We start from the raw sequence: 25,834 nt of genomic DNA, 5'->3' as shown, positions 1-25,834 counted from the left end.
TTATTATCTTGTTCTGCATGGTACAAGACTAGTAAGTTCTGTATCTGTCTGTACACAGCACCAGGGATAAACACATCATAATGCTTTCATAACACAATGTTGAGTTTGGAATTAAACCTCCCACAGTGCCACTGAAGATGATGGTGCTATATTAATCAATAATAATAATCTCATAAATGTAAGCTTTTTTGGAGATCTGCAGATAAACCACCCTTGTGTGTCTGGAACATGTTGTGATCACCTATCCATGGACTTATGCTGAATTGTTCTGCTGCTAATCTAGAAGTATGTTTCTTCCAGAGTAAAATGAGCCATTAATTACTTTTCTCCTCTGTTACTGTCACTTACAGTAGGTAGTAGAAATCTGACAGAACCGACAGGTTTTTTTTACTAGCCCATCTCCTCATGGGGGATTCTCAGCAAAGCTTTTGTTCTTTATAAAAACATTCCTTGAAAAGGATTTATATAATGATGCTGGCCAGCCTTCCTGCTCGTTGCACAGTTTTTTCCATTCACTAAGTGCTTTTGAAACTAAAATAAGCCCTGAGAATCCCCCATGAGGAGATGGGCCAGTCCAAAACCTGTTGGTTCTATCAGATTTCTCCTACCTGCTGCAAGTTACAACAACATAGGAGAAAAGTAATTTATGGCTCATTTTACTCTGGAAGAAACATACTTCTAGATTAGCAGCAGAACAATTCAGCATAAGTCCATGGATAGGTGATCACAACATGTATTCAGTAAGGAATACCAGTGGCAGTTATCTATAATGTAGTATGTGTTTATGCATGGAGAATATTAAAGTATATTAACAAAGAAGAAAATTAAAGGGACCCTGAGCAGTTGATAAAAATTAAATCGGTACTTACCTGGGGCCAGTGATGCTCATCTGAGCTAGGATATCCGAGTTACTCGGATATCCTAGCTCTTTTTTCACTATTCGAGCTCGAATACCGAGCTTGAATAGTATTAGCTATCCTGGCTGTGCTATCCGAGCGCACTCGGATAGCAATCAGCTATCCGGAGATATCCTAGCTATCCGAGCTCGGATAGCGTCACGAGCTCGGATAGCGTCACGCCAGACGTCGCCTCGAGTCCTCACAAGCGAATCAGAGGGCTCCCAGCCCTCTGACTGCAGCCAATCACAGAGGGGGAGCCTGGCCAAGCCCCCCTCTATAAATTGCGGACGCCGTCTTGCCTCACTCGTCCTGCTTGCGACTTACTGACTGATAGTACTGAGAGAACTGCTCCAGTGCTTTTTGTCTGTGTGCAAGTGCATTGCTATTGTTCTAAACCTTGATCTTCAACTGTATTGCTTGTATTGTAGATAGATTGTATTTTAGGCAGTTTAGTTTGGGTGATTACTAGGGGGACTAGGGAGGGAGGGAGACTGTCACTGGTGCTGCTGCAGGCCTGCAGCCAGCAGCTAGGCCCTGTGCCTAGGCAAGGCAGCCTACCCTGCTCTGTGCTCTAGTCTCTAGTTACCTTACCTGTGCTATCACCTGTCCTACTCTACTCCTGTACTACTACTACTTCTGTGTTAGATAGATTTGTACTATTTTGTAGTTAGCAAGGCCCAGCTTTACTGCTATACCTGTCCTGCTGTATCTGCTCTCTGTAATCTAGTCACACCTGTTGTATTATTTAGCTAGATTCTTCTATTGTTTAGTTAGTAGTACTGTAGTGTACTGTACTCTAGTCTGTGTATAGGTACCGTCCGTCACCGCGTTACCTAGGATCTTTGTGTGCGCAGTGCACATCTGCGCTGTCCGCACCCTCTCGTTAGTGCTACACCCGTCCTATTGTTTATATATTACTTTTATTGTGTATTCGCTGACTTGTACTGTAGTCTGTGTATAGGGACACCGTCAGTCAGCGTCAGCTAGGGTCTTTGTGTGTGCAGTGCACATCTGCGCTGTCCGCCGCACCCTCTCGTTAGTGCTACACCCGTCCTATTTTTTCTATTACTTCTATTGTGTATTTGCTGACTTGTACTGTAGTCTGTGTATAGGGACACCTTCAGTCAGCGTCAGCTAGGGTCTTTGTGTGCGCAGTGCGCACTCTCTCGTTAGCGCTACACCGATCTCTGCTGTAGAGTACACCTGTCCGTCACCTCACACACCCACCACCACCAGTCCCACCCCATTAAAGTACCCCACTTGTCCCACCCGCCTTTACATACATAAGTTTTTTTTTTCAATTGTATAATATTAAAAATATACAGTGTCTGGCACTGGCAGCCGCGGTTTGGGCAGGGGCAGCAAGGGCAGCAAGGGCATTGCCAAGAGAGGAGGTCGTGGGCGTGGCAGCCGTGCCACCACCACCATGCGCAGTTCTGCGTCTGCACCAGTGGCTATTCCGCCATTAGCCACTGGCCGTGGATGCCTTGGCCACGCAACAGCTGGGAGTCACGCTGCAGAGACACAGCAGCAGCAGCAGCAGCAGCGTGTGGCCCAGATGTTCCTCCCACCGCCAGGTCGTGGCCGTCCTATTGAGGAGAAGGACGCAGACGCTGTGGTGGAACTGATGGTGGATGAGCAGGCCACCATTAGCTCTGGAACCGAGTCCTCCACCCCCGTCACCACTCCTGTTCGCAAGAGCAGCAGCAGCCGCCCAGCACTGCCTGGGGGAGAGGAGGAGGAGTGCAGTTCTCCAGCCCCAGCGGGCAACACCAGCACCCTGTCACTCAGCATCACCTTCATGTTATCCCCAAGCACAGCGGGGCTATGGAATGCTGTTGCGGCAGAATTGGCGGAGGAAGGAATGCTGATGGGCACTTTGGGGGATGATGCTTTGGACAGTCAGACAGTGGTGACTGTCCATCCGCCCATGCATGCAGAAGGGGAGTTTGGGGGATCCCAGCAGGACATGTTTGCGAAGGGGGAGGATGATGATGACATTGTGAAGGACAAAGACTGGTTGCCAGGTCCTGGGAGTGGGGATGTCATCAGCTCTGAGGAGGAGGAGGATGCATCTGCGGGCCTTGCTAGAAGGATCAGCATCGCAGGCATGGGCAGGATCACAAGTGGGCGTGGTATGCAGGCCACACAGTGTGCTGATCAGGAGACGAGTTCTGCCAGTGCCACCACCAGCCGCACCAAGAACCCCCCCCCCCCCCCCCCCCCCCAACCACTACAGGGAGACCGGCGGCAGCAGCACCTTCCAGCCGAAGGGGCAACTTCACCTCCCCAATATGGAATTTTTTCACCCTTCCATATTTGGAGTGCAAGTATGCCACCTGCAACCAGTGCTGCAAGCAGCTCAGCAGAGGGAAGGAGCCCTCTGCGTTTGGCACCACCTCGCTGGTAAACCATCTTGCAGGGAAACACTTTCACGAGCATGAGGAGTTCGTGAAGTTGAAGGAAGCTGGCAGTGGCAGTGGCAGACCCGCCACCACTGCGAAGCCGTCGGCAGCAGGAGTGCGTCAGCAACGCACTGCTCCTCCTCCCTCTGCAACTCCTGCCGCCGACACTGAGGCCTGTTCTGGCAGCCAGTCCTCAGTGGCCTCCTCTGCTCCCTCCACTGCTTCCCGTGCCAGCAAAAGGGAGGGTGGTCAGGGTGGTCAGGGTTCTGCCTCCCAGCAGCCGTCGCGTGCGTCAGCTGAACGGCTTGCTGGCACAGGCCATGTGCTCCCAACTCCTGCCTTATTCCCTTGTGCAGGAGGGGAGCGACATGCGTGCGCTCCTGATGTGTGCAGCCCCCGGTTGGCCAATCCCCAGTCGACATTATTTTGCACGCACGGCCATCCCTGCACATCACCGCTCTGTGATGGCCAATGTCGAGAGAGGGCTGGAGCACGCGGTGGGTCAACGGGTCCACGTCACCATGGACTCGTGGAGCAGCCGGTTTGGGACGGGCCGCTATCTGTCCTTCACCGCGCATTGGGTCAGCTTGGTGGACGGGGGTGAGGAGGGGGGAGCAGCATCGGTCAGAGCAGCAGCACCAACAACGCAGTGGGTGGTGCCACCATGCAGGGTCAGCGGAACAGCAGCAGGTTCCTCTGATCCGCTTCCATCCTCTGGCACACCAGCCCAAACCCCCACCTCAGCAGCAGTGTGAAGCCCCGCCACTGCCAAGCGCTGCTGGAATTGGTCAGCCTGGGGAAGACCAAACTGACGGCGAACCACGTCCTGGCCAAACTCCGAGAGCAGGAGAGGAATTGGCTGACCCCCAGAGGCCTCAGAGTCGGAGAGGTGGTGTCCGACAATGGGGCAAACCTGGTTGCTGCAGTCAGCAGGGGAGACCTGACCCACATCCCCTGCCTGGCGCACGTCCTAAACCTGGTAGTCCAAAAGTTCCTGCGGTCCTACCAGGGGATGGACCGACTCCTTGAGGTGGCAAGGAAGGTTGTGCATCACTTCCGGCACTCGCCTGCAGCCGTGGCGAGCCTGGAAGAGGTGCAGAAGGAGCTGCACCTGCCACAGCACCGGCTCATGCTCGATGTTCCAACTCGCTGGAACTCCACCCTGGCGATGTTGGAGCGTCTAGTTGAACAGAGGCAGGCTGTCAGCCAGTACGTTGCACGAGCAACAGTTGCCTCCCTCACTGCAACTGGGCGTGCCGCCACCAACCTCCCGTCCATCATCTCCACGGAGGACTGGGGGCACATGCAGCAGGTGTGCTCAGTCCTGGCACCCTTCCTGCAGGTCACCAACATGGTGAGCAGGGACCATGCAATGGTGTGCGAGTGGGTGCACATGGTGTGTGTGCTGGACAGGGCCCTGTATGCACTGCTGGAAGAGGGAGCGGCAGCCTTGGACCAGCAGGAGCTGCAGGCAGCTTCACAGGCCACCTCTGAGGAGGAGGGCTCGGAGTTGGTGGAGGTCCCTGACCTTGCTGCTGATGAGGGGGAGCAGCAGAGCGCAGCAGGGGCTTGATTCACAAAGCGGTGCTAACTGTTAGCACGCCTGTGAAAACCCCCTTAGCACGTCTAAACAAGCTTTTCGCGCATAAAACTTTACGCGCGCAAAACTTTATGCGCGTAAAACTTTACGCGCGTACTGCACAGAGCGCAGGGCGCTCCGCACGAAGTGCCCATTAAAGCCTATGGGACTTAGCGCGAGTAAAACTTTGCGCACGTAAAACTTTGCGCGCGCAAAGTTAGCGCGCGATCTGATTGAGAAATCCGGTGCTAACCTACTTAGCACCCTGGTTAGCGCGTCTAAAGACTTTAGACGTGCTAAGTAGGTTAGCACCGCTTTGTGAATCAAGCCCCTGGACTGGTGCAGGTGTGGAGAGAGGATGAGGTGGAGGGGGCAGAGGAAGAGGAGGACAGCACTCTCGGCTCTGGGGATGCCGATGATGTGCCAACAGACGTGGCCAGACTCTTCCCAATGGCAGCGCACATGCTGAGGTGCCTGCGCAAGGACCCAAGGGTGATCCAGATGAAGAAGAGGGAGGACATCTGGATCTGCATGATGCTGGATCCACGTCTGAAGGGGAAGCTCAGCCAGTTCCTGCCTGCAGGAGGAGACTGTGAGCAACAAATGAGGGATTTGCAGCTGTCCCTTGTTGAGCGCTTGGAGGAAGCCTTCCCTCAGACATCCACCCCCACTGTCCAGCCAGCACAGAGGCAGCAGCAGGTGCCTGCATCCACCAGCAGCATGCGCACGCACACCACAGACCTGCCGTCTCTGACCCAAGAGCTCTACATGAGTGTAGAGCTGCCAAGGACTAGAGAGGAGGTGCCTGCAGCAGCATCCTTCTCCAGTCACAGGCAGCGCTTGACCCGCATGGTGGCTGACTACATGGGGTCCTTCAGCGGGCTTGACAGCGTGGCCCCTGTTGATCCCATGGAGTATTGGGTCAAGCACCTGCCGATCTGGAGCGAGCTTGCGCAGTACGCCCTGGAAGTGCTCTCCTGCCCCCCTTCCAGCGTACTGTCAGAGCGTTGCTTCAGTGCAGCCGGTGGAGTCGTCGCTGAGAAGCGATCTCGTCTGTCTCACAAGTCTGTGGACAGACTGACGTTTCTCAAAATGAACCAGGCTTGGGTGGAAGGCGAATTCATGGCCCCTGTTGTCGGCGAGAGGGGGACATGAAGTGACGACTGGCACACACACATACACCTGCTGCTGCTGTTGTATTTCATCCTGCTGTCTGTGTCTCCACTACCAGGGAACACATTACAAGGTGCTGCTGCCCATGCACCACCAGCTATTACGCTCAACAATAGCTGCATTAATTTGCAATGTAATTTACAAATGTAATTATTTTAGAGGTGTCCGGGTTGAAAACTGTGATGTCCCAATTGTGTATTAGACACAATGTGGGCTTCACAACCGCTGTCTGGAACCTCATGCTGTGTATTTATGGCCCTGGAACCACCGCTAGGATCCAGGGCCTACTATGTCTCGCTGCCTGCCCTCCTGCCTGCTGCCAAATGCCAGTCTGCCACACACTTATCCTCCTCACGCTGCCTGCTGTTATATTTCCTCCTGCTGTCTGTGTCTCCTCTCCACTGCCAGGGAACACATTACAAGGTGCTGCTGCCCATGCGCCACCAGCTATTACGCTCAACAATAGCTGCATTAATTTTGAAACAAAAACAAAAAATTGTAATAATTTTAGAGGTGTCCGGGTTGAAAACTGTGCTGTCCCAATTGTGTATTGGACACAATGTGGACTTCACGACCGCTGTCTGGAACCTTATGATGTTCATTTACGGCCCTGGAACCACCGCTAGGAACTAGGGCCTACTATGTCTCGCTGCCTGCCCTCCTGCCTGCTGCCAAATGCCAGTCTGCCACACACTTATCCTCCTCATGCTGCCTGCTGTTATATTTCCTCCTGCTGTCTGTGTCTCCTCTCCACTGCCAGGGAACATATTACAAGGTGCTGCTGCCCATGCGCCACCAGCTATTACGCTCAACAATAGCTGCATTAATTTTGAAAAAAAAAAATTGTAATGATTTTAGAGGTGTCCGGGTTGAAAACTGTGCTGTCCCAATTGTGTATTGGACACAATGTGGGCTTCACGACCGCTGTCTGGAACCTCATGATGTTCATTTATGGCCCTGGAACCACCGCTAGGAACCAGGTCCTACTATGTCTCGCTGCCTGCCCTCCTGCCTGCTGCCAAATGCCAGTCTGCCACACAGTTATCCTCCTCACGCTGCCTGCTGTTATAATTCCTCCTGCTGTCTGTGTCTCCTCTCCACTGCCAGGGAACACATTACAAGGTGCTGCTGCCCATGCACCACCAACTATTACGCTCAACAATAGCTGCATTAATTTTGAAAAAAAAAATTGTTATTATTTTAGAGGTGTCCGGGTTGAAAACTGTGATGTCCCAATTGTGTATTAGACACAATGTGGGCTTCACAACCGCTGTCTGGAACCTCATGCTGTGTATTTATGGCCCTGGAACCACCGCTAGGATCCAGGGCCTACTATGTCTCGCTGCCTGCCCTCCTGCCTGCTGCCAAATGCCACACACTTATCCTCCTCACGCTGCCTGCTGTTATATTTCTTCCTGCTGTCTGTGTCTCCTCTCCACTGCCAGGGAACACATTACAAGGTGCTGCTGCCCATGCGCCACCAGCTATTACGCTCAACAATAGCTGCATTCATTTTGAAAAAAAAATAATTTGTAATTATTTTAGAGGTGTCCGGGTTGAAAACTGTGATGTCCCAATTGTGTATTGGACACAATGTGGGCTTCACGACCGCTGTCTGGAACCTCATGATCATTTACGGCCCTGGAACCACCGCTAGGAACCAGGGCCTACTATGTCTCGCTGCCTGCCCTCCTGCCTGCTGCCAAATGCCAGTCTGCCACACAGTTATCCTCCTCACGCTGCCTGCTGTTATATTTCCTCCTGCTGTCTGTGTCTCCTCTCCACTGCCAGGGAACACATTACAAGGTGCTGCTGCCCATGCGCCACCAGCTATTACGCTCAACAATAGCTGCAATAATTAAAAAAAAAAATTGTAATTATTTTAGAGGTGTCCGGGTTGAAAACTGTGCTGTCCCAATTGTGTATTGGACACAATGTGGGCTTCACGACCGCTGTCTGGAACCTCATGATGTTCATTTACGGTCCTGGAACCACCGCTAGGAACCAGGGCCTACTATGTCTCGCTGCCTGCCCTCCTGCCTGCTGCCAAATGCCAGTCTGCCACACACTTATCCTCCTCACGCTGCCTGCTGTTATATTTCCTCCTGCTGTCTGTGTCTCCTCTCCACTGCCAGGGAACACATTACAAGGTGCTGCTGCCCATGTGCCACCAGCTATTACGCTCAACAATAGCTGCAATAATTTAAAAACAAAAACAAAAAATTGTAATTATTTTAGAGGTGTCCGGGTTGAAAACTGTGCTGTCCCAATTGTGTATTGGACACAATGTGGGCTTCACGACCGCTGTCTGGAACCTCATGATGTTCATTTACGGTCCTGGTACCACCGCTAGGAACCAGGGCCTATTATGTCAGTCACATCACACTGCCTGACACACATTACGCCTTCCCCTGTAGCTGCATTGAGCTTCTGCTGTCTGTGTGCTGCTACCACTGCCAGGGAGAACAGAAGAAGAACTATTTTCTGCTGCCACCTGCCCACCCACTCTCCTACCGAGTAACGACCGACTATTACCACACACTACAAATAGCTGCAAGCCTGCAACTACTTCCTCCTCCTGCTGATGTCTGTGTTTTACCACCGCCAGGGTACACAGAAAAAGGCGCTGTGGCTTGCAATGTGCCACTACCTACCTTAATATGCCATCAACACAAATATAACTATGGTGTTATTAAAATAAAATATTTCCACAAATGAAGTAAAAAAAAATATTACAAAAGAAAGGAAAACAAAGACACATAATATAATGATAGAGAAGAAGAGGAGGAAGAAGAAGAAGATGATGAAGAAGAAGAAGAAGAAGAAGAAGAAATACAAGAAGAAGATGAAGAAGATATAGAAGAAGAAGATATAGAAGAAGAAGAAGAAGAAGAAGATATAGAAGAAGAAAATGAAGAAGAAGATATAGAAGAAGAAGAAGAAGAAGATATAGAAGAAGAAGATGAAGAAGATATAGAAGAAGAAGATATAGAAGAAGAAGAAGAAGCTATAGAAGAAGAAGAAGATATAGAAGAAGAAGAAGATATAGAAGAAGAAGAAGCTATAGAAGAAGAAGAAGAAGAAGAAGATATAGAAGAAGAAGAAGATATAGAAGAAGAAGAAGATATAGAAGAAGAAAAAGAAGAAGAAGATATAGAAGAAGAAGAAGAAGAAGATATAGAAGAAGAAGAAGAAGAAGATATAGAAGAAGAAGAAGAAGAAGATATAGAAGAAGAAGAAGAAGATATAGAAGAAGATATAGAAGAAGAAGAAGATATAGAAGAAGAAGAAGAAGATATAGAAGAAGAAGAAGAAGATATAGAAGAAGAAGAAGAAGAAGATATAGAAGAAGAAGAAGAAAAAGATATAGAAGAAGAAGAAGATATAGAAGAAGAAGAAGAAGATATAGAAGAAGAAGAAGAAGAAGAAGAAGAAGAAGAAGAAGAAGAAGAAGAAGATATAGATGAAGAAGAAGAAGATATAGAAGAAGAAGAAGAAGAAGAAGATATAGAAGAAGAAGAAGAAGAAGATATAGAAGAAGAAGAAGATATAGGAGAGGAAGAAGAAGATATAGAAGAAGAAGAAGATATAGAAGAAGAAGAAGAAGATATAGAAGAAGAAGATATAGAAGAAGAAGAAGAAGAAGAAGAAGATATAGAAGAAGAAGAAGAAGAAGATATAGAAGAAGATATAGAAGAAGATATAGAAGAAGAAGAAGATATAGAAGAAGAAGAAGAAGATATAGAAGAAGAAGAAGATATAGAAGAAGATATAGAAGAAGAAGAAGATATAGATGTAACGATTGTGGAATCGTCTCCGTGGTCAGCGCACCAGACGTGCGCTGACACGGCGGATTTCCTCCACAAGCGTATAAATTTGCAGGAACCCAGCAGTAGGTGCAATGCACCTGCAGAGGGAAATTCCTGACGGCAGGTGGAGCTGTGGAGCGCAGAGGAACAGCTCCTCTGCTCTACCACACACGCCAGACAGGAATTGTACGAAGGGAAGAAACGCAATTGCAAGAGAAGCGATTGAGAGTGAGCACAGAGACAGATTGTGTGTGTGTGCATAAAACTAGTCGCCAACCCGCGACTGTGCACACACCACAGCAGATAAGAAGCAGGAACGCGATCGCGAGAGGTGCGATCGCCAGACGTGACACAAGGCTACAGCAAGGCGGAGCACGAGAGTAGCAAAGGCACAGCAAATAATACAATGAGGAGATACGGAAAACAACAAACGCTAGCTAACCGCGAACACCGCACTCATTCGCAACAGTGCACGCGGTTATGCGCGGTCTCCACGTGATAAGCACAATAGAGACAAGCACGCCTAACTAACCATCGACAGACAAACATGAAACAGAGGACGCGAACGCTTGCTTAACGGTTACCTCACCGAGCCTCCAGCAAGCGGTCGTAGCAGACAAGACAGACACACGAAAACAGGGACAAGCGAGAGATAGGATCCACAGCACTAGCGAGAAGCGAGTGCGATCCAGGTACAGAGTAGCAGAACAGAAGGATCCACAGCGCCAGCGAAAAGTGGCTAGCGCGATCCCAGGAGACAGAACAGAAGGATCCACAGCGCTAGCGAAAAGTGGCTGGCGCGATCCCAGGAGACAGAACAGAAGGATCCACAGCGCTAGCGAAAAGTGGCTAGCGCGATCCCAGGAGACAGAACAGAAGGATCCCCAGCGCTAGCGAAAAGTGGCTAGCGCGATCCCAGGAGACAGAACAGAAGGATCCCCAGCGCTAGCAAAAAGTGGCTAGCGCGATCCCAGGAGACAGAACAGAAGGATCCCCAGCGCTAGCGAAAAATGGCTAGCGCGATCCAGAGAGGCAGAACAGAAGAGATAGCTGGTAGCAACCGATGCACCAGCTATGCTCCAAGAACAGAGATCAGAACGACTTCCTATCGACCACCGCTGGGACAGGACAATCGCAACAGACAAACAAAACAGATAAACAATCCTAACTGCACTAGGGAAATCTGCCTAGCACAGTTTCCAGGAATTACTCTAAGATAACTTCAACAAGAAGTAGCATGGCTGACACTCTCTAGGAGTGTATACTACAAACCCTGAAGGAATGACCAGCAAAGGACTGTGGGTAATCCCAACCTTTATACTGCCAGTCATCACAGGAGGCAGGTAGGGGATTTGCATAACGAATGTATGCAAATTCCTCAGCAGCAAGCTGCAGAACTGACAAAAAGTCTCTCTTAAAGAGAACCCGAGGTGTGTTTAAAGAATATTATCTGCATACAGAGGCTGGATCTGCCTATACAGCCCAGCCTCTGTTGCTATCCCAAACCCCTCTAAGGTCCCCCTGCACTCTGCAATCCCTCATAAATCACAGCCGTGCTGTGAGGCTGTGTTTACATCTGTAGTGTCAGTCTCAGCTGCTCCCCCGCCTCCTGTATAGCTCCGGTCCCGCGTACGTTAAAAAGGGGTGCTGGGAAAAAAGGGCGCCGGGTTTTTAACGATAAGCATGGATAACGTTTAAAAATGTATTGTACTGTATTTCGTTTAAAATTAATGTTTTATAAAGTTATAAATCATTAAATAATGTGCATTAAATCGGCAATTGTAATAAAAGTTAATCTTTCGTTTAAATAGTGAAACGTATAATAACGTTTAAAAAAAAAAATTACTAAGTAACCCTCCCTGTACCTACCCCTAACCCCTAGACCCCCCTATTGATGCCTAAACCTAAGACCCCCCCTGTTGGTGCCTAAGTAACCCTCCCTGTACCTACCCCTAACCCCTAGACCCCCCTGTTAGTGCCTAAACCTAAGACCCCCCTGTTGGTGCCTAAACCTAAGACCCCCCTGTTAGTGCCTAAACCTAAGACCCCCCTGTTGGTGCCTAAACCTAAGACCCCCCTGTTGGTGCCTAAACCTAAGACCCCCCTGTTGGTGCCTAAACCTAAGACCCCCCTGTTGGTGCCTAAACCTAAGACCCCCCTTTTGGTGCCTAAACCTAAGACCCCCTGTTGGTGCCTAAACCTAAGACCCCCCTGTTGGTGCCTAAACCTAAGACCCCCCTGTTGGTGCCTAAACCTAAGACCCCCCCTGTTGGTTTTTTCGTTTAAAAATAATGAAAATAAAAAAAAATTTACTGTTTTTCGTTTAAAAATAATGTTTGAAAAAAAATATTGTACTGTTTTTCGTTTAAAAATAATATTTAAAAATGTATAAATCATTAAATAATGTGTAATCATGAGAAGCAGTAATAAAACATTAAGTCTCCGGGCGCCGCTTTTAAAACGTTATTTTTCTCCGGCGCCCTTTTTTCCTATCGGGCGCCCATTAAACGATATTTATTATAGGAGTGAATGGCGGCGCCCGATTTGTCCACTAGCCTCAGGCGCCCGAATTTACTGTTACCCCGGTCCCTGCCCCGGTCCCTTCCCTCCAATCAGCAGGGAGGGAAGGGATGCAGGCGGGGACCGGAGTTCTGCAGGAGGCGGGGAGAGCAGCAGACTGACACTATAGAGATAAACACAGCCAGCTCTGACAAGCTGTTTGTCAGCAGCCTGGCTGTGATTTATGAGGGATTGCAGAGTGCAGGGGGACCTTAGGGGGGTATGGGATAGCAACAGAGGCTGGGCTGTATAGGCAGATCCAGCCTCTGTATGCAGATAATATTCTTCAAACCCACCTCGGGTTCTCTTTAAAGAGACCTGCAGAATGCAGACGTGAACAGTGGTCAAAACGCTGCCTGTCTGCACAGGCAGCTGAGCAGATTCTCACAATAGAAGAAGAAGATATAGAAGAAAAAGATATAGAAGAAGAAGATATAGAAGAAGAAGATATAGAAGATGAAAAAGATATAGAAGAGGAAGATATAGAAGAAGAAGATATAGAAGAAGATGAAGAAGATATAGAAGAAGAAGATATAGAAGAAGAAGAGGAAGAAGATATAGAAGAAGAAGAAGAAGATATAGAAGAAGAAGATGAAGACGACGTAAATGAAGACTTCCAACTTACAACCATTTTGGACACACCTTCTCATGCAAACACTTTTCACGAAGTTAATTTACTATTTTTGATTCCTTTTTTATACCTACTACATCACCACCTAATCACTTGATGTTTTTCTTCATAAAAAAGGTGGTTTCATGCATCATTGACCCCCAATACAAGTCTTACAAGCTATTTAAGGCCAGCTCGAATATTTTACTCGAATACAGACTCGGATAGTGACGTCGGATATCCGAGGTCGAATCGGATATTCGATTACATTGGATATTGAACTTCGAGTGAATTCGGATAGTTTACTATCCGAATTCGACCAAACTCGAATAGGATAATGAGGTATCCGAGCAACACTACCTGGGGCTTCCTCCAGCCCACCGTAGGCCGCCAAGCCCCCCAGCATCCTTCTGGCTCCTCTCCCAGTCCCACTGGTGATTTTATTACCGGCGACACCCGGGCCGAGTGTCACCGTTCAGGAAGTGTCGGGTCACTCGCTCACCTGATCTCCCTACATTGCAGCATTTGCAAGCTTGCAAATGCTGCACCAGTTTAGCCTGCTGCTTTGGTGCTCTTGCTCCTGTGGTGCCCTAGGCCTTGGCCTAAATCCGGCCCTGACTATACTATATATGTTTTATGTATTCAACAGATCCCACTGGTGATGTAATTGCCGGCGACACCCGGGCCGAGTGTCACCGTTCAGGAAGTGTCGGGCCGACACTCGGCCCGGGTGTCGCCGGTAATTAAATCACCAGTGGGACTGGGAGAGGAGCCAGAAGGATGCTGCGGGACCTCGCGGCCTACAGTGGGCTGGAAGTAAGTACCAGGTAAGTACCGATTTCATTTTTTTATCTTCTGCTTGGGTCCCTTTAATGTTTTATTGAAAATTTCCAATAAAAAAATCAATCTTTTCTAAACTAGAATTACATTTAAATGTAACTGTTTACTATAAATAGGTGAAGGTAAAAAAAAAATGCCCCATTCACCTATTTACCTGATAGGTAGTGGACATCTGGTATTATTATTATTATTATTATTATACTAGAGGGCACCGAGAATCCAAGGACCCCCTCGGCCTACCTCCAGATATAAAGGAGGTAATTCCCATCTCCCCTAAACATATGGTAGTAATAGGAATAACATTTGACACAGACATGCTACTGAGAGGAAGGCATTGCCCTAGCTTTGCAGTTCGCTATTTTGCAGCACAAACCATCACAATTTTGCCATGATTTGAGATTGTGATTCCCATTCATGATAATGAGAATCGCATCCCAATCCCCCCAAAATCAGTGAGAATTATCCCATAGGGACACATTTGCACAGTGCTTTTGCTGATCACTTGTGCTGAAAAGCGCCCCAGTGTGAACCAGCCCTCAGGGGACCCATCAAAATACACAATGATCCCTGGAGTAGAACTTTATGTAGCTGTACAATAGTATCCCAAATGATTAAATCACACATAGCATCATACATCATGGCAATGGATTGGGCATTGCAACAATGATGTGCATTCCTAAAGAGACTAGCAAGCAGTTGCAGCTATCTGAGGAGGACCAAGAAAACAAAGAACTCTGCTACATAAGGGGCTGAGTTTTGTGGTTTATTGCAAATCCCCTAATTTATTAAAGCGGATCCGAGATGAAAAACTAACTATAACAAGTAACTTGTCTATATATCTTATCTAAAGTTTAGATAGTTTACACAGCATATCTAGCTGCAAATAGCTTCAAAAGTTTATGATTATTTATTCCTGTGATACAATGAGGGCAGCCATGTTCTGTTTGTCACATTGTCACAGGCTGAGGGCTGGAGATGCTATCAGCTTGCCTGTGTGTAAATTCAGTCCTCTCTCCTCCTACCCCCCCCCCCCCCCTCTGCCTACGAAATCAATGGCTAGTAACCTCCTCCTCCTCCTGCCCAGACTGAGCTCCCATAAGCCCTTGCTACAGTGCCAAGGCACAAACGGAGCTGTGAGCGAGGCTTGTTTAGTATATAGGGAATTAGAGTATTAAAACAAAACAAAAAAAGAGTTTGACTTGAGGAATGCCCTATAAACTATATGAAAGGAATACAATTATGCAAGGAGTAAATGTTTATCTCGGATCCACTTTAAGTATGTCTGAGCCAACAGTGTGAATTTGTAAAAGAAAAAAAAATCAAGAAGACGTTATATTTTTTGAGAAGACTGATTTTAAAGTTTTTCACTGGGGAAATGCATTTTTAACATGAGTAGTGACCTATTTAAAGGGCAAATGAAGAGTGAAGAATATGGAGGCTGCCATATTTATTTCCTTTTAAACAATACCAGTTGCCTGGCAGTCCTGCTAGTCTATTTGGCTGCAGAAGTGTCTGGATTTCACCAGAAACAAGCATGCAACTAATCTTGTCAGATCTGACAATAATGTCAGAAACACCTGATCTGCTGCATGCTTGTTCAGGGTCTATGGTTAAAAGTATTAGAGGCAAAGGATCAGCAAGACTGCCAGGCAACTAGTATTGCTTAACCACTTCAGCCTTCAGTCGTTTTCACTTTATGCATCCGAGCAATGTTCACCTCCCATTCATTAGCCTATAACTTTATCACTGCTTATCACAATGAACTGATCTATGTCTCGTTTTTTCCGCCACCAATTAGGCTATCTTTGGGGGTACACTTTGCTAAGAGCCACTTTAATGTAAATGCATTTTAACAGGAAGAATAAGGAAAAAACGGAAAAAATGCATTATTTCTCAGTTTTCGGCCATTATAGTTGTAAAGTAATACATGCCTCCACAATTAAAACTCACGTATTGTATGTGCCCATCTCTCCCGGTTATTACACCATTTAAATTATGTCCCTATCACAATGTATGGCGACAATATTTTACTTGGAAATAAAAGTGCATTTTTTCCGTTTTGCATCCATCACTATTTACAAGCTTATAATTAAAAAAAAAATAGAAAGATTTCATGTTTACATAGATATTTAAAAGTTTAGACCCTTAGGTAAATATTTATGTGGTTTTTTTTTAACCACTTTACCCCCGCGCGTACGTATTTCTCCGCCCCTTTTTCCATCCTTTAAAAACCAGGGACGGAGAAACACGTACTTTCCGCGTTCCCGACGCTGCCCGCGCTCCCGCTCGTAAACACGCCGCCCGCCGCTAGTAAAACCGCCGCCGCCCGCTCGCCCAGAGATCAATGAACGGGAAAATCCATTCCCGTTCGTTGATCTAAGCCCCGCAATGATCAGCTGCTCTCCTATGGGCAGCGCGATCATTGTGAGAAAAAACTCACGTGTCCAGCCTCCTTATTCTTCCTCCAAGCTTCCGGAAGGAAGCTTGGAGGTCGCATTAAAACAAAAAGTTACTGTGGCCATCTTGTGGCCAAATAGTAAACTACACCCTACACATTTTTCACATACAAATAAATGACTTTTACACATAAAATTAACTCATTACCTCCCACACTCCCCATTTTTTTTTTTTTGTAATTAAAAAAAAAATAAAAAATTTACAATTAAAAAAAATACATAAATAGTTACCTTAGGGACTGAACTTTTTAAATATTTATGTCAAGAGGGTATAACACTGTTACTTTATAAACTATGGGCTTGTAATTAGGGATGGACGCAAAACTGAAAAAAATGCACCTTTATTTCCAAATAAAATATTGGCGCCAAACATTGTGATAGGGACATAATTTAAATGGTTTTATAACCAGGACAAAAGGGCAAATACGTTTCATGGGTTTTAATTACAGTAGCATGCATTATTTAAAAACTATAATGGCCGAAAACTGAAAAATAATTATTTTTTTCCCCACATTTTTCCTATTTTCCCATTAAAACACATTTAGAAAAAAATAATTCTTGGCATAATGTCCCACCTAAAGAAAGCCTAATTGGTGGCGAAAAAAACAAGATATAGTTCATTTCATTGCGATAAGTAATAATAAAGTTATAGACGAATGAATGGAAGGAGCGCTGAAAGGTGAAAATTGCTCTGGTGGTCAGGGGGTAAAACCCCTCAGTGGCGAAGTGGTTAATTGTAATGTTGTTGTTTTTTTTATTATTCAACATTTTATGTGGGTATTTTTGAGAGGGTGGGATGCAAATCAATTTTTTTTTTACATATTGGTCTATTTTTTCATTTTTTTTTGCATTTTAATGCAGTTAGCTTTTTGGCCACAAGATGGCAGCCATGAGTTTGTTTACAATGACGTCACTCTAAGCATAACACGGACGCTTAGAGTGACGTCGGGGGAAATAGGAACAGAAAAACCTCAGCTTCCGTGCGAAGCTGACGGTTTTTCTCGGGGGGAGAGCAATCAGTGATCGGGCACCATAGCCCGATTCACTGATTGCCTGGCTAGCGAACTGCGGGCCAGGAGTGCGCGTGCACGCGCGAGATCGGCCGCGGGGGCGCACGGCAGCGTACACGGCCTCCTGGGCGTAGCTAGTACGTCCAGGAGGCCAAAGTAGTTAAGGTCGCATTCACAGTGGGATGTTATGGTCGCACGTTATAAAGCCTTATAACGCAGCTTACCACACTGCAATGCTAATCCTATGGGCTGTTCACAGTGCGACATTAAAGTCGCGTTGAAAAAAATATTGTGTTGTGGAAACTCGCTGCTTTCAGTGTGTTACCTCTTAATGCAGACAAGTTGCGACTTTAATGTCGCATTAAACCGCAACGTCCCACTGTGAATGCGACCTAAAAGGAAATAAATATAGCAGCCTACACCTCTCACTTCAGATGTCCTTTAATACCTCTATATTAGATAAATAAAATACTATGAAATACGAAATACAGTATATTTTGAATAAAATAATTCTTCTATGAACATGCAAAGATAGCAAGATATTTAAAAAGACATTTTAAAAATACCTTAATCGGTAGTATGAACAAATACCAAAGGTAGTCCAGTCAGGTTTACAGCTTAAAACCTGCAAACAAACCTATGGTGCTAAACAGTCCACACAAACAGAAACAATCCAGTATCAGATCTCCATGTTCCAAATAGAATATTGTTGACATTAAACTGTAATGTGATCTTCATGTATAGTCAGTCAGCGTAGTCAGACAAATTGACAGTAAATATTGCTGCCTCAGTAAACAAGCCAGAACCTGTGCAGTCAGATTAAATTGCACACGCCTGATGTGCAAAAAAATTGTAGAGCAGTCATATCATATACACCAATAAAAAGCTATCCAAGACTGTATCCTACCAGAATGCGTGGGCTATATAAAAACATGGCTTTCACTTGAAGTTGGCTGCTGTGTTGATCATTCATTGCAACACATCACCCAAACAGAGAGTGTTCAATGGATTGAATATTATCACATGTAACCTTATTGCCAACGCAAAAACTACGTGAAAATACAAAAACAGTATCCCACCATTCGTGGGAGGGGGGAGGTTTGGCGGTGGGGACCCAATCTTTGTCCATTTTTTTCTTTCCTGTCTTCTTCTTTCTGAATTCTGTCATCTTTGTATATATTTCTATGATTGAGAAGAATCAGCTAAGAATTAACCAGTTCGGCTCCAGGAATCATTGTCCTTTAAAGATTTTTGTGCAATACACTTGACTATGCAACACATAGGTGAGCTTGCATACTTGATAAAAGGATTTTTATTGTGCATTGCATTCACGGTGGTCACTATTGATGCTAAGTACTGATGGCAAGTAAATTAGCAGTCATGTGATGGCAGACTCATGCATGTGCCCAGGGTGACTTATTTTTCAGTATGTTCAGGTTGTGCTGTAATTATTTAAAGGGAACCTACACTGAGAAGGCTGTGGATTTTACTTTTAAAATAATACCAGTTGCCTGATTCTCCTGCTGATCCTGTGTCTCTAATACTTTTAGCCACAGCCCCTCAACAAGCATGCAGATCAGGTGCTCTGACTGAAGTCAGATTGGATTAGCTGCATGCTTGTTTCAGGTGTGTGATTCAGCCACTGCTGGAGCTAAAGAGATCAGCTGGACTGCCAGGCAACTGGTATTGTTTAAAAGGAAACATCCATATCCCTCTCAGTTAAGGTTCCCTTTAACTACTTCAGCCCTCAGTCATTTTCACTTTATTTTTGCTCATCTGAGCAATGTTCACCTCCCATTTATTAGCCTATAACTTTATCACACTCAACTGATCTATATCTTGTTTTTTCCGCCACCAATTAGGCTTTCTTTGGGGGGGTACATTTTGCTAAGAGCCACTTTACTGTAAATGCATTTTAACAGGAAGAATAAGAAAAAAAACGGAAAAAAATCATTATTTCTCAGTTTTCAGCCATTATAGTTTTAAAATAATACATGCCTACATCATTAAAACCCACGTATTGTATTTGCCCATTTGTCCCGGTTATTACACCATTTAAATTATGTTCCTATCACAATGTATGACGACCATATTTTATTTGGAAATAAAAGTGCATTTTTTCCGTTTTGCATCCATCACTGTTTACAAGCTTATAATTAAAAAAAAAAAAAAAAAAAAGAAATATTTCATCTTTACATTAATTAATGTAAAAAGTTTAGACCCTTAGGTAAATATTTACGTTTTTTTTTATTAATGTAATGTTTTTGTTTTTTTTATTAAACATTTTATGTGGGTATTTTTAGGAGGGTGGGATGTAAATAGTATTTTTTTTTATGTAAATATATGTGTATTTTTTTTTTTTTACATTTAGATGTAGTTTTACTTTTTGGCCACAAGATGGCAGCCATGAGTTTGTTTACATGACGTCACTCTAAGCGTAACATGTACGCTTAGAGGGACGTAGGGGGACGCAAGAGGCAGGAAAAGCGAGGCTTCCGAGAGAAGCGGTCGCTTTTTTTGCAGGGGAGAGAAATCATCGGGCACCATGTCCCGATTGATTGATTGATTGATTCCTGGGCTAACGATCTGCAGCCGGTAGCATGCGTGCACGCGCGTGATCGGCTGCGGGAGTGCGCATGGCCTCCTGGGCATAGCTTCTACGTCCAGGAAGCTTAAATGGTTAAGAAACATCTCTTGCTGTGAATGCTGCTTGCATCTGCAACAACACAACCACTAATTCACAAACCACTCAACAACCCTCTTGTTAAGCTGATATAACCAAGGCAAGAGTGGCAACTCCCAACCACTGAATAGCAAATAGTTTTTAATTTATTCAGTCCTGGTTTGCTCCACTGGGGATTCTCAGCTATCACTGGAGATGTCTTAGGCCCTGTTAACAGTGCTCAGTTGCTTTGCAGAATAATTCTGCATGTCAACTCACTGCCCATAAAATTCTATGGGCCTATTTTCAGTCCTGCATTGTCAGGGCCAATTCTAGCAATTAGTTCCGGTATATGCGCTGCTATGGGAACCGCTCTCCTTCCTGCAGCGCTGCGGATCACACAGATCTGAGGTCTACTACAAGCAGACAGGGCGAAGGGGACTCGGCTAGCCTGTCCTGCTGCAGGAAGCAGCCACCCGAAACCAGCGTCGGACGGGAGCGAGGGGGGTGGGTATTATGCCGTGTGATGCTGCCTAAGGCAGCAGCATCACCTGCCATCTTGGCGTTGTAACTGATCGCGTTATTCTAACTCACTGCATACAGGCTTTGTATTGAAGTCGATGTCCAGTCTTCATTGCAGTTCACACTCATAACACATTATAATGCATGTGTTATGCAACTGACCACTGTGAACCTAGGCTTAGTAAATCTGTTCTCCCTTCCTGTTGTGTATGTAATAAAAAACATACAGAGTAATCTGTATAGCAAAGATCTATGACAGATGCATAGAACTTAAAAACACTTCACATGCTAAAATAAATCCTCCTTACCAATGCTTTCGACTCTCATCCTCAACCTGAAGTCAATGCACATTATTATGTTTACGATAGCCTTATGCTTCATAGCTGAGTCGTTGTTTTTTTCTATGATGGAATTTCCCAGAAATGGTCTTGCTTACGTAGCTGCAACGTCTATTAGCTGTCATCTGCTATGCCAGATCTAATTGTACTCTGTGTGTTGCAGATGAAACAGATGAAACACAGGTTACTTCATGTAGGAGAGCTATTATTATTCAATAATATGTATGCTGCTATTTCTATATTTACCTAAATCTTTAAATTAGGGAGGTGAGTGAAGTAAGGTTGTAAACACTGCTTTATATGTTTTAAAACTACAGTACACGTGTGTCTGTTGTAACTGATACATTACATAGAAATCTGATCAAGGGGAGCAAGACTCATCAACCGAATAACTAAACGTCGAAGCCCTACTGAATATTGAACTTAAAGTAAAACTGTGGAAACTCACTTGAGGTTGGATACTTACCTAAGTACAGGGAAGGCCCTGGATAGTATAGAGCCTTACCATTTGTTGCGTTGCCAATCCTGGTTGTAGCTTTTCCACTGAATAGCTGTTCGAAACGCCTAGGGCAGCCTTTGGAACTACTTGCATCCCCGACTAGTTCTGAAGACTCGTGCATCCGTACTGTGCATGTGCGGTACGGATGAGCTGATCCTCAGAACCACTCGGGTAAGCATTAGCAAATCATTCTGAAAATTGCCCAAGGAGTTCCAAACAGGTATTCGGTGGCATAGCTATGACCAGAACTGACACTGCAATGACCAGCTGGATGAAGGAACGGTAAGGCTCTATACTATCCAGAGCCTTCCCTCTATTTAGGTAAGTATCAAACCATACCTCCCAACGTTTGGTCATCAGAAAGCGGGACACTTAGGCCACACTCCCTAAACACGCCTACCGAAAACATTTTTAAATTGATATTTAATCCCTTAAATAAACAATGTGGGGAGGAGGGTGGGGTGTCCGTGGGTGGGGAGGAGGGTGAGGGTGCCCGTAGGTGGGGAAGAGGGTAAGGGTGTCCGTGGGTGGGGAAGAGGCGAGGAGTAAATGAAATGATCAAGGCGCCAGCCGCGCGTATGTGGGATGGGTGGCCGCGATTATATTGCTCCCTCCCTTCCTCCTAATGTGCCCCCCCCGCCTGCAGAGTAAAGTGTGCAGTGGAGCGGGCTGTCATTCAATCTTACTATTGCTCCTCGCATAGCGGCATCTCATTTGGTCTTCTCGGCTTCCTGCTTCCTGTGACGTCACAGGAAGCAGGAAGCCGAGAAGACCAGATGAGATCCCGGTACGCACGTAGGCAATGGTAAGATTGAATGACAGCCCACTCCACTGTGCACTTTACTCTGCAGGCAGGGGGGGACACTGGGGGCAGATTAGGAGGAAGGGAGGGAGCAATATAATCGCGGCCACCCATCCCACATCGGCGCGGCTGGCGCCTTGATCATTTTTCCCCCTCTCCCCAGCAGCTGGGACACGAGGGGGAGGGGGGGGGGTGTGGGCAGTGCGGGGCAGCAGGAGGGCCCCCCCCCCCCCAAATTGGGACAGTCCCGACGAAAACGGGATGGTTGAGGGGCTTGATCAAACCTGAAACTAGGTTCCTGACTTCAGGTTTACTTTAAGTTTTATTCATATGTTAAAAGATGCCATATACACGATAAGGTTGCATGCGCAAGGGTCCTCTAAAACCTAGGTTCTCAACGTGTGGCACGCGTACCCCAGGGGGTACTTCTGATGGTTCCATGGGTTACTCGAGCTTGATATCTTTAACCAAGAATAACAAATTTAGAGTTTTAGAAAATGATAAATCTTATTTAAACAACACCAAATTAGTGTTTTAGCTAATTAAAAGCAATAGCTAGGAAATTGTTTAGAACCAATTATCATGTACTAAAACTTAAATATACATTTGTCAAGTGGTACTTGTGATAATGTTTACTATGCTGTGAGTACTTGGTGAGTACGGGGTTTGCAAAGGGGTACATCGCAGTAAAATGTTGAGAAACAAGTCTAACACATAGGAGTAGGCAAAATATATTGGTTTTTGGCCCTCTCAAAATGCATAAGTTATACACTAGCTGCTAGATCCTATACCACCTTTCCACATCCACTACAGTATATGGGAACAAAGAATCTAGCTATGCAGGACCCTAAAGAAACAATATGTAAAGCGCATAAACCGAGACAAGCATATTGAACCCAGACCCAACATGACCCAGGACAATATATTATTATTTATGCTGTACAGAGTATATATAGTCTTTTCACTAACTGTCCCCCAAAGGAGCTCACAATCTAGTCCCTACCATAGTCATATGTCTTTGTTTGTATTGTGTATGTATATTTTAGTCTAGGGCCAATTTAGGGGAAGCCAATTAACTTATCTGTATGTTTTTGGGATGTGGGAGGAAACCAGAGTGCCCAGAGGAAACCCACACAGACACGGGGAGTACATACAAACTCACTGCAGATGTTGACCTGGCTGGGATTAGAACCGGGGACTCAGCGATGCAAGGAAAGAGCACTAACCACTACGCCACCGTGTTGCCCATGGTTCACAATGTAATCACTAAACACATTGATGCATATCATACAGTATATCGCCCATAACTGGACTAACACTGTGAATACATTGGCCACTCCTTACAAATTTCTCCTGTTGAGTGTAAAACATGATGACCCATATGCAATTCGCTTTTTCGCCTGAGTTTTCTCCTAGTAGATCATTTTTCATTTCTAATTAGAATAACTTTTCTTCACAAAAGTACCAAAAAGTAGGTGGAAAAGTACTATCAAACTTGTTTTAAGTATTTTCTTGCTTGCTGGTGGAAAAAACTTAGGAAAAAAAGGTGAATTGCATATGGGCTGTTGGGTCTGGGTCTCATACCCCAAAGCAGTTCAATGTACACCTAATACACATGTCTAGGTTTATGCACTTCCTGCTTAACTATGTTCTTAGCAACCTATATTACTGTAGTGGCTGTGGATGGGTAGTTTACCCATAGATGAATAAAAAGCCTGTTTTTTACTTACCCAGGGCGTCCTCCAGTCCCATGAGCATGGATGCGTCCCTCACCGTCCTCCCCAGCGCCGCCGTTCACCCGCAATCTGCCTTCTGCCAATTTGCCAAGCACAGAAGGCCCCAGCTGATGTCACTCAGTCAGACTGAGCCATCTACTGGGGTTTGATTGCGGCTGAACAGAGGATTCCGGGCAGACCGCGGTAGGCACGCGTGAGGACAGTGAGGGACGCATCCATGCTTATGGGACTGGGGGAGCTCCGGGTAAGTAAAAAAAAGGCTTTTTATTCATATCTGGGTCTCTTTAAGCTTTTATGTATAAACTAGGTGTAAGTTATATAACCATATAGTCCTGCTAGCAAAGGACTAGGATACTCTTTAGTCTTTCTACAATCCAAAATAGTTACACTTTCCCTGAGCTTATACTTTTCTGGATCCTGCTAGAACTCCCCTACAGCAGCTGTGGTTCTAACAGGGTTTTATGTGGCTAAAATGTCAGCACAGCATGTTCATGCAGGGCCAGTCTAAAGGTGGACACACACATTCAGTCTTAATTGGCCAATTTTACCACTTCCATGTAGTATGAGGTGTATTTGCGCAATACTGAATACTATGCATTGTTACAATTTACCCAAATTAAGTAATCTACAGAATACCCAGTATTAACAGGGTTGCAGATACTAACCTCTCCAAGGTGTATCATGGGGAAGAGGGTATCACGTAAGTTTCCATGGGGCCCTGGGCAGTTACAAAGCTTGCACATATTGAAGGGAGTGTGGGATGTGGAAAAGGATGGGGATCAGATTGGAAAACTCTTAATACTAAAAATTTGCTCAAAATTTCACTATAAGATTTTAGTACCTTGACATATTTCATTAGAACATTACCATCCTAGCATGTCTGGCCACAGTCTAATGCCAGCATTATTCTCAGCTATGGTTACTATTTGTATAAGCCCTTACTTATCTGATACAAATCACATCTGTTTAAGCAATTCAAGTACAACTATAAAACTGACCAATTATAATATATTGGTGAAGGATAACTGTACACTTCAGAAAGAATCATACTTCCATGCCAGACAAGGTCAGACGCTCATCAATAATTTACTGTAAACTCTGCAAAGTGTGCACTATTTGATAGAACCTGAACTTGCTTTGGCCTCATTATTCCCCGATGAACACTGCAGAATGCTGGAATCATGCCACAACATTTTTTATGGCCTCAGGGTCACATAAACCATTGGGCAGAAACTTTAACAGAAGGCATAAAGAAGAGCAATAACTCAAAAATGATGTATAACTACTTCAATAAACAGTCTTCATCCTCAGAGAATAAGTCCTTTTTGTTTTCTTACCGTTATAATACTTAGCAATTCTTTTCGGTCAATCGATCCATTTCCATCTGCATCATATAGTTTAAAATACCACTTTAATTTCTGATCAATTTTTCCTCGTAAAACCAGATTGATGGCAGCAATAAATTCCAAAAAGTCGATAAATCCATCCTAGGAATGAACAGAATTACAGAATGAACAGCAGAATACACAGAAAGCAAAATAAAAGCACATCCAAAATACTCATTCACCAGTTTAAAGCCAACTTAAAGCATTACAAAAATAAATGCTCCCTTGTGAATCAAGTTGTGTGGTTCATGGTTATGTTAAGGGAGTCCTGTTTCCAAATGGCATTTGGCCAGACATCTATGGGCATGCACTTACATTCATTTCTGTAAGCTGAGCTTGCTTGCGACAGTGGGGACAACGGTAGAGGATATAGATTGAGATAATTTGTAGGAAATCGGTTGATTCACAAAATGTATCAAATCAATTATCTTCCCTTATGTGTCTTCCCATCAAATATGAAGGTAAATTGGTGAGAACTTTTCACCTACTCAGAGCATGTGAATAGTTATCTGGGACACCCAGAATAGGTTAAAGGGAACCTAAAGTGACA

At 45.3% G+C, this 25,834-nt stretch overlaps 1 protein-coding gene across 1 annotated transcript in view; it reads right to left on the bottom strand.

Annotated features, from left to right (window-relative positions):
• Window positions 1-25,834, bottom strand: part of GUCA1C (guanylate cyclase activator 1C) — a 123,670-nt gene that overhangs the window by 52,074 nt on the left and 45,762 nt on the right. Inside the window, exon 2 of the mRNA XM_068269333.1 lies at window positions 25,237-25,386. Within this exon, the coding sequence (XP_068125434.1) occupies window positions 25,237-25,386 (150 nt within the window). The remainder of the gene's footprint in view (window positions 1-25,236; window positions 25,387-25,834) is intronic.

Source organism: Hyperolius riggenbachi, chromosome 2 (genome assembly GCF_040937935.1).
Source record: "Hyperolius riggenbachi isolate aHypRig1 chromosome 2, aHypRig1.pri, whole genome shotgun sequence".
Taxonomy (NCBI): Eukaryota; Metazoa; Chordata; class Amphibia; order Anura; family Hyperoliidae; genus Hyperolius; species Hyperolius riggenbachi.
Note: the sequence above shows the minus strand (reverse complement) of the source record. Positions and strands in the feature narration are given on the sequence as shown.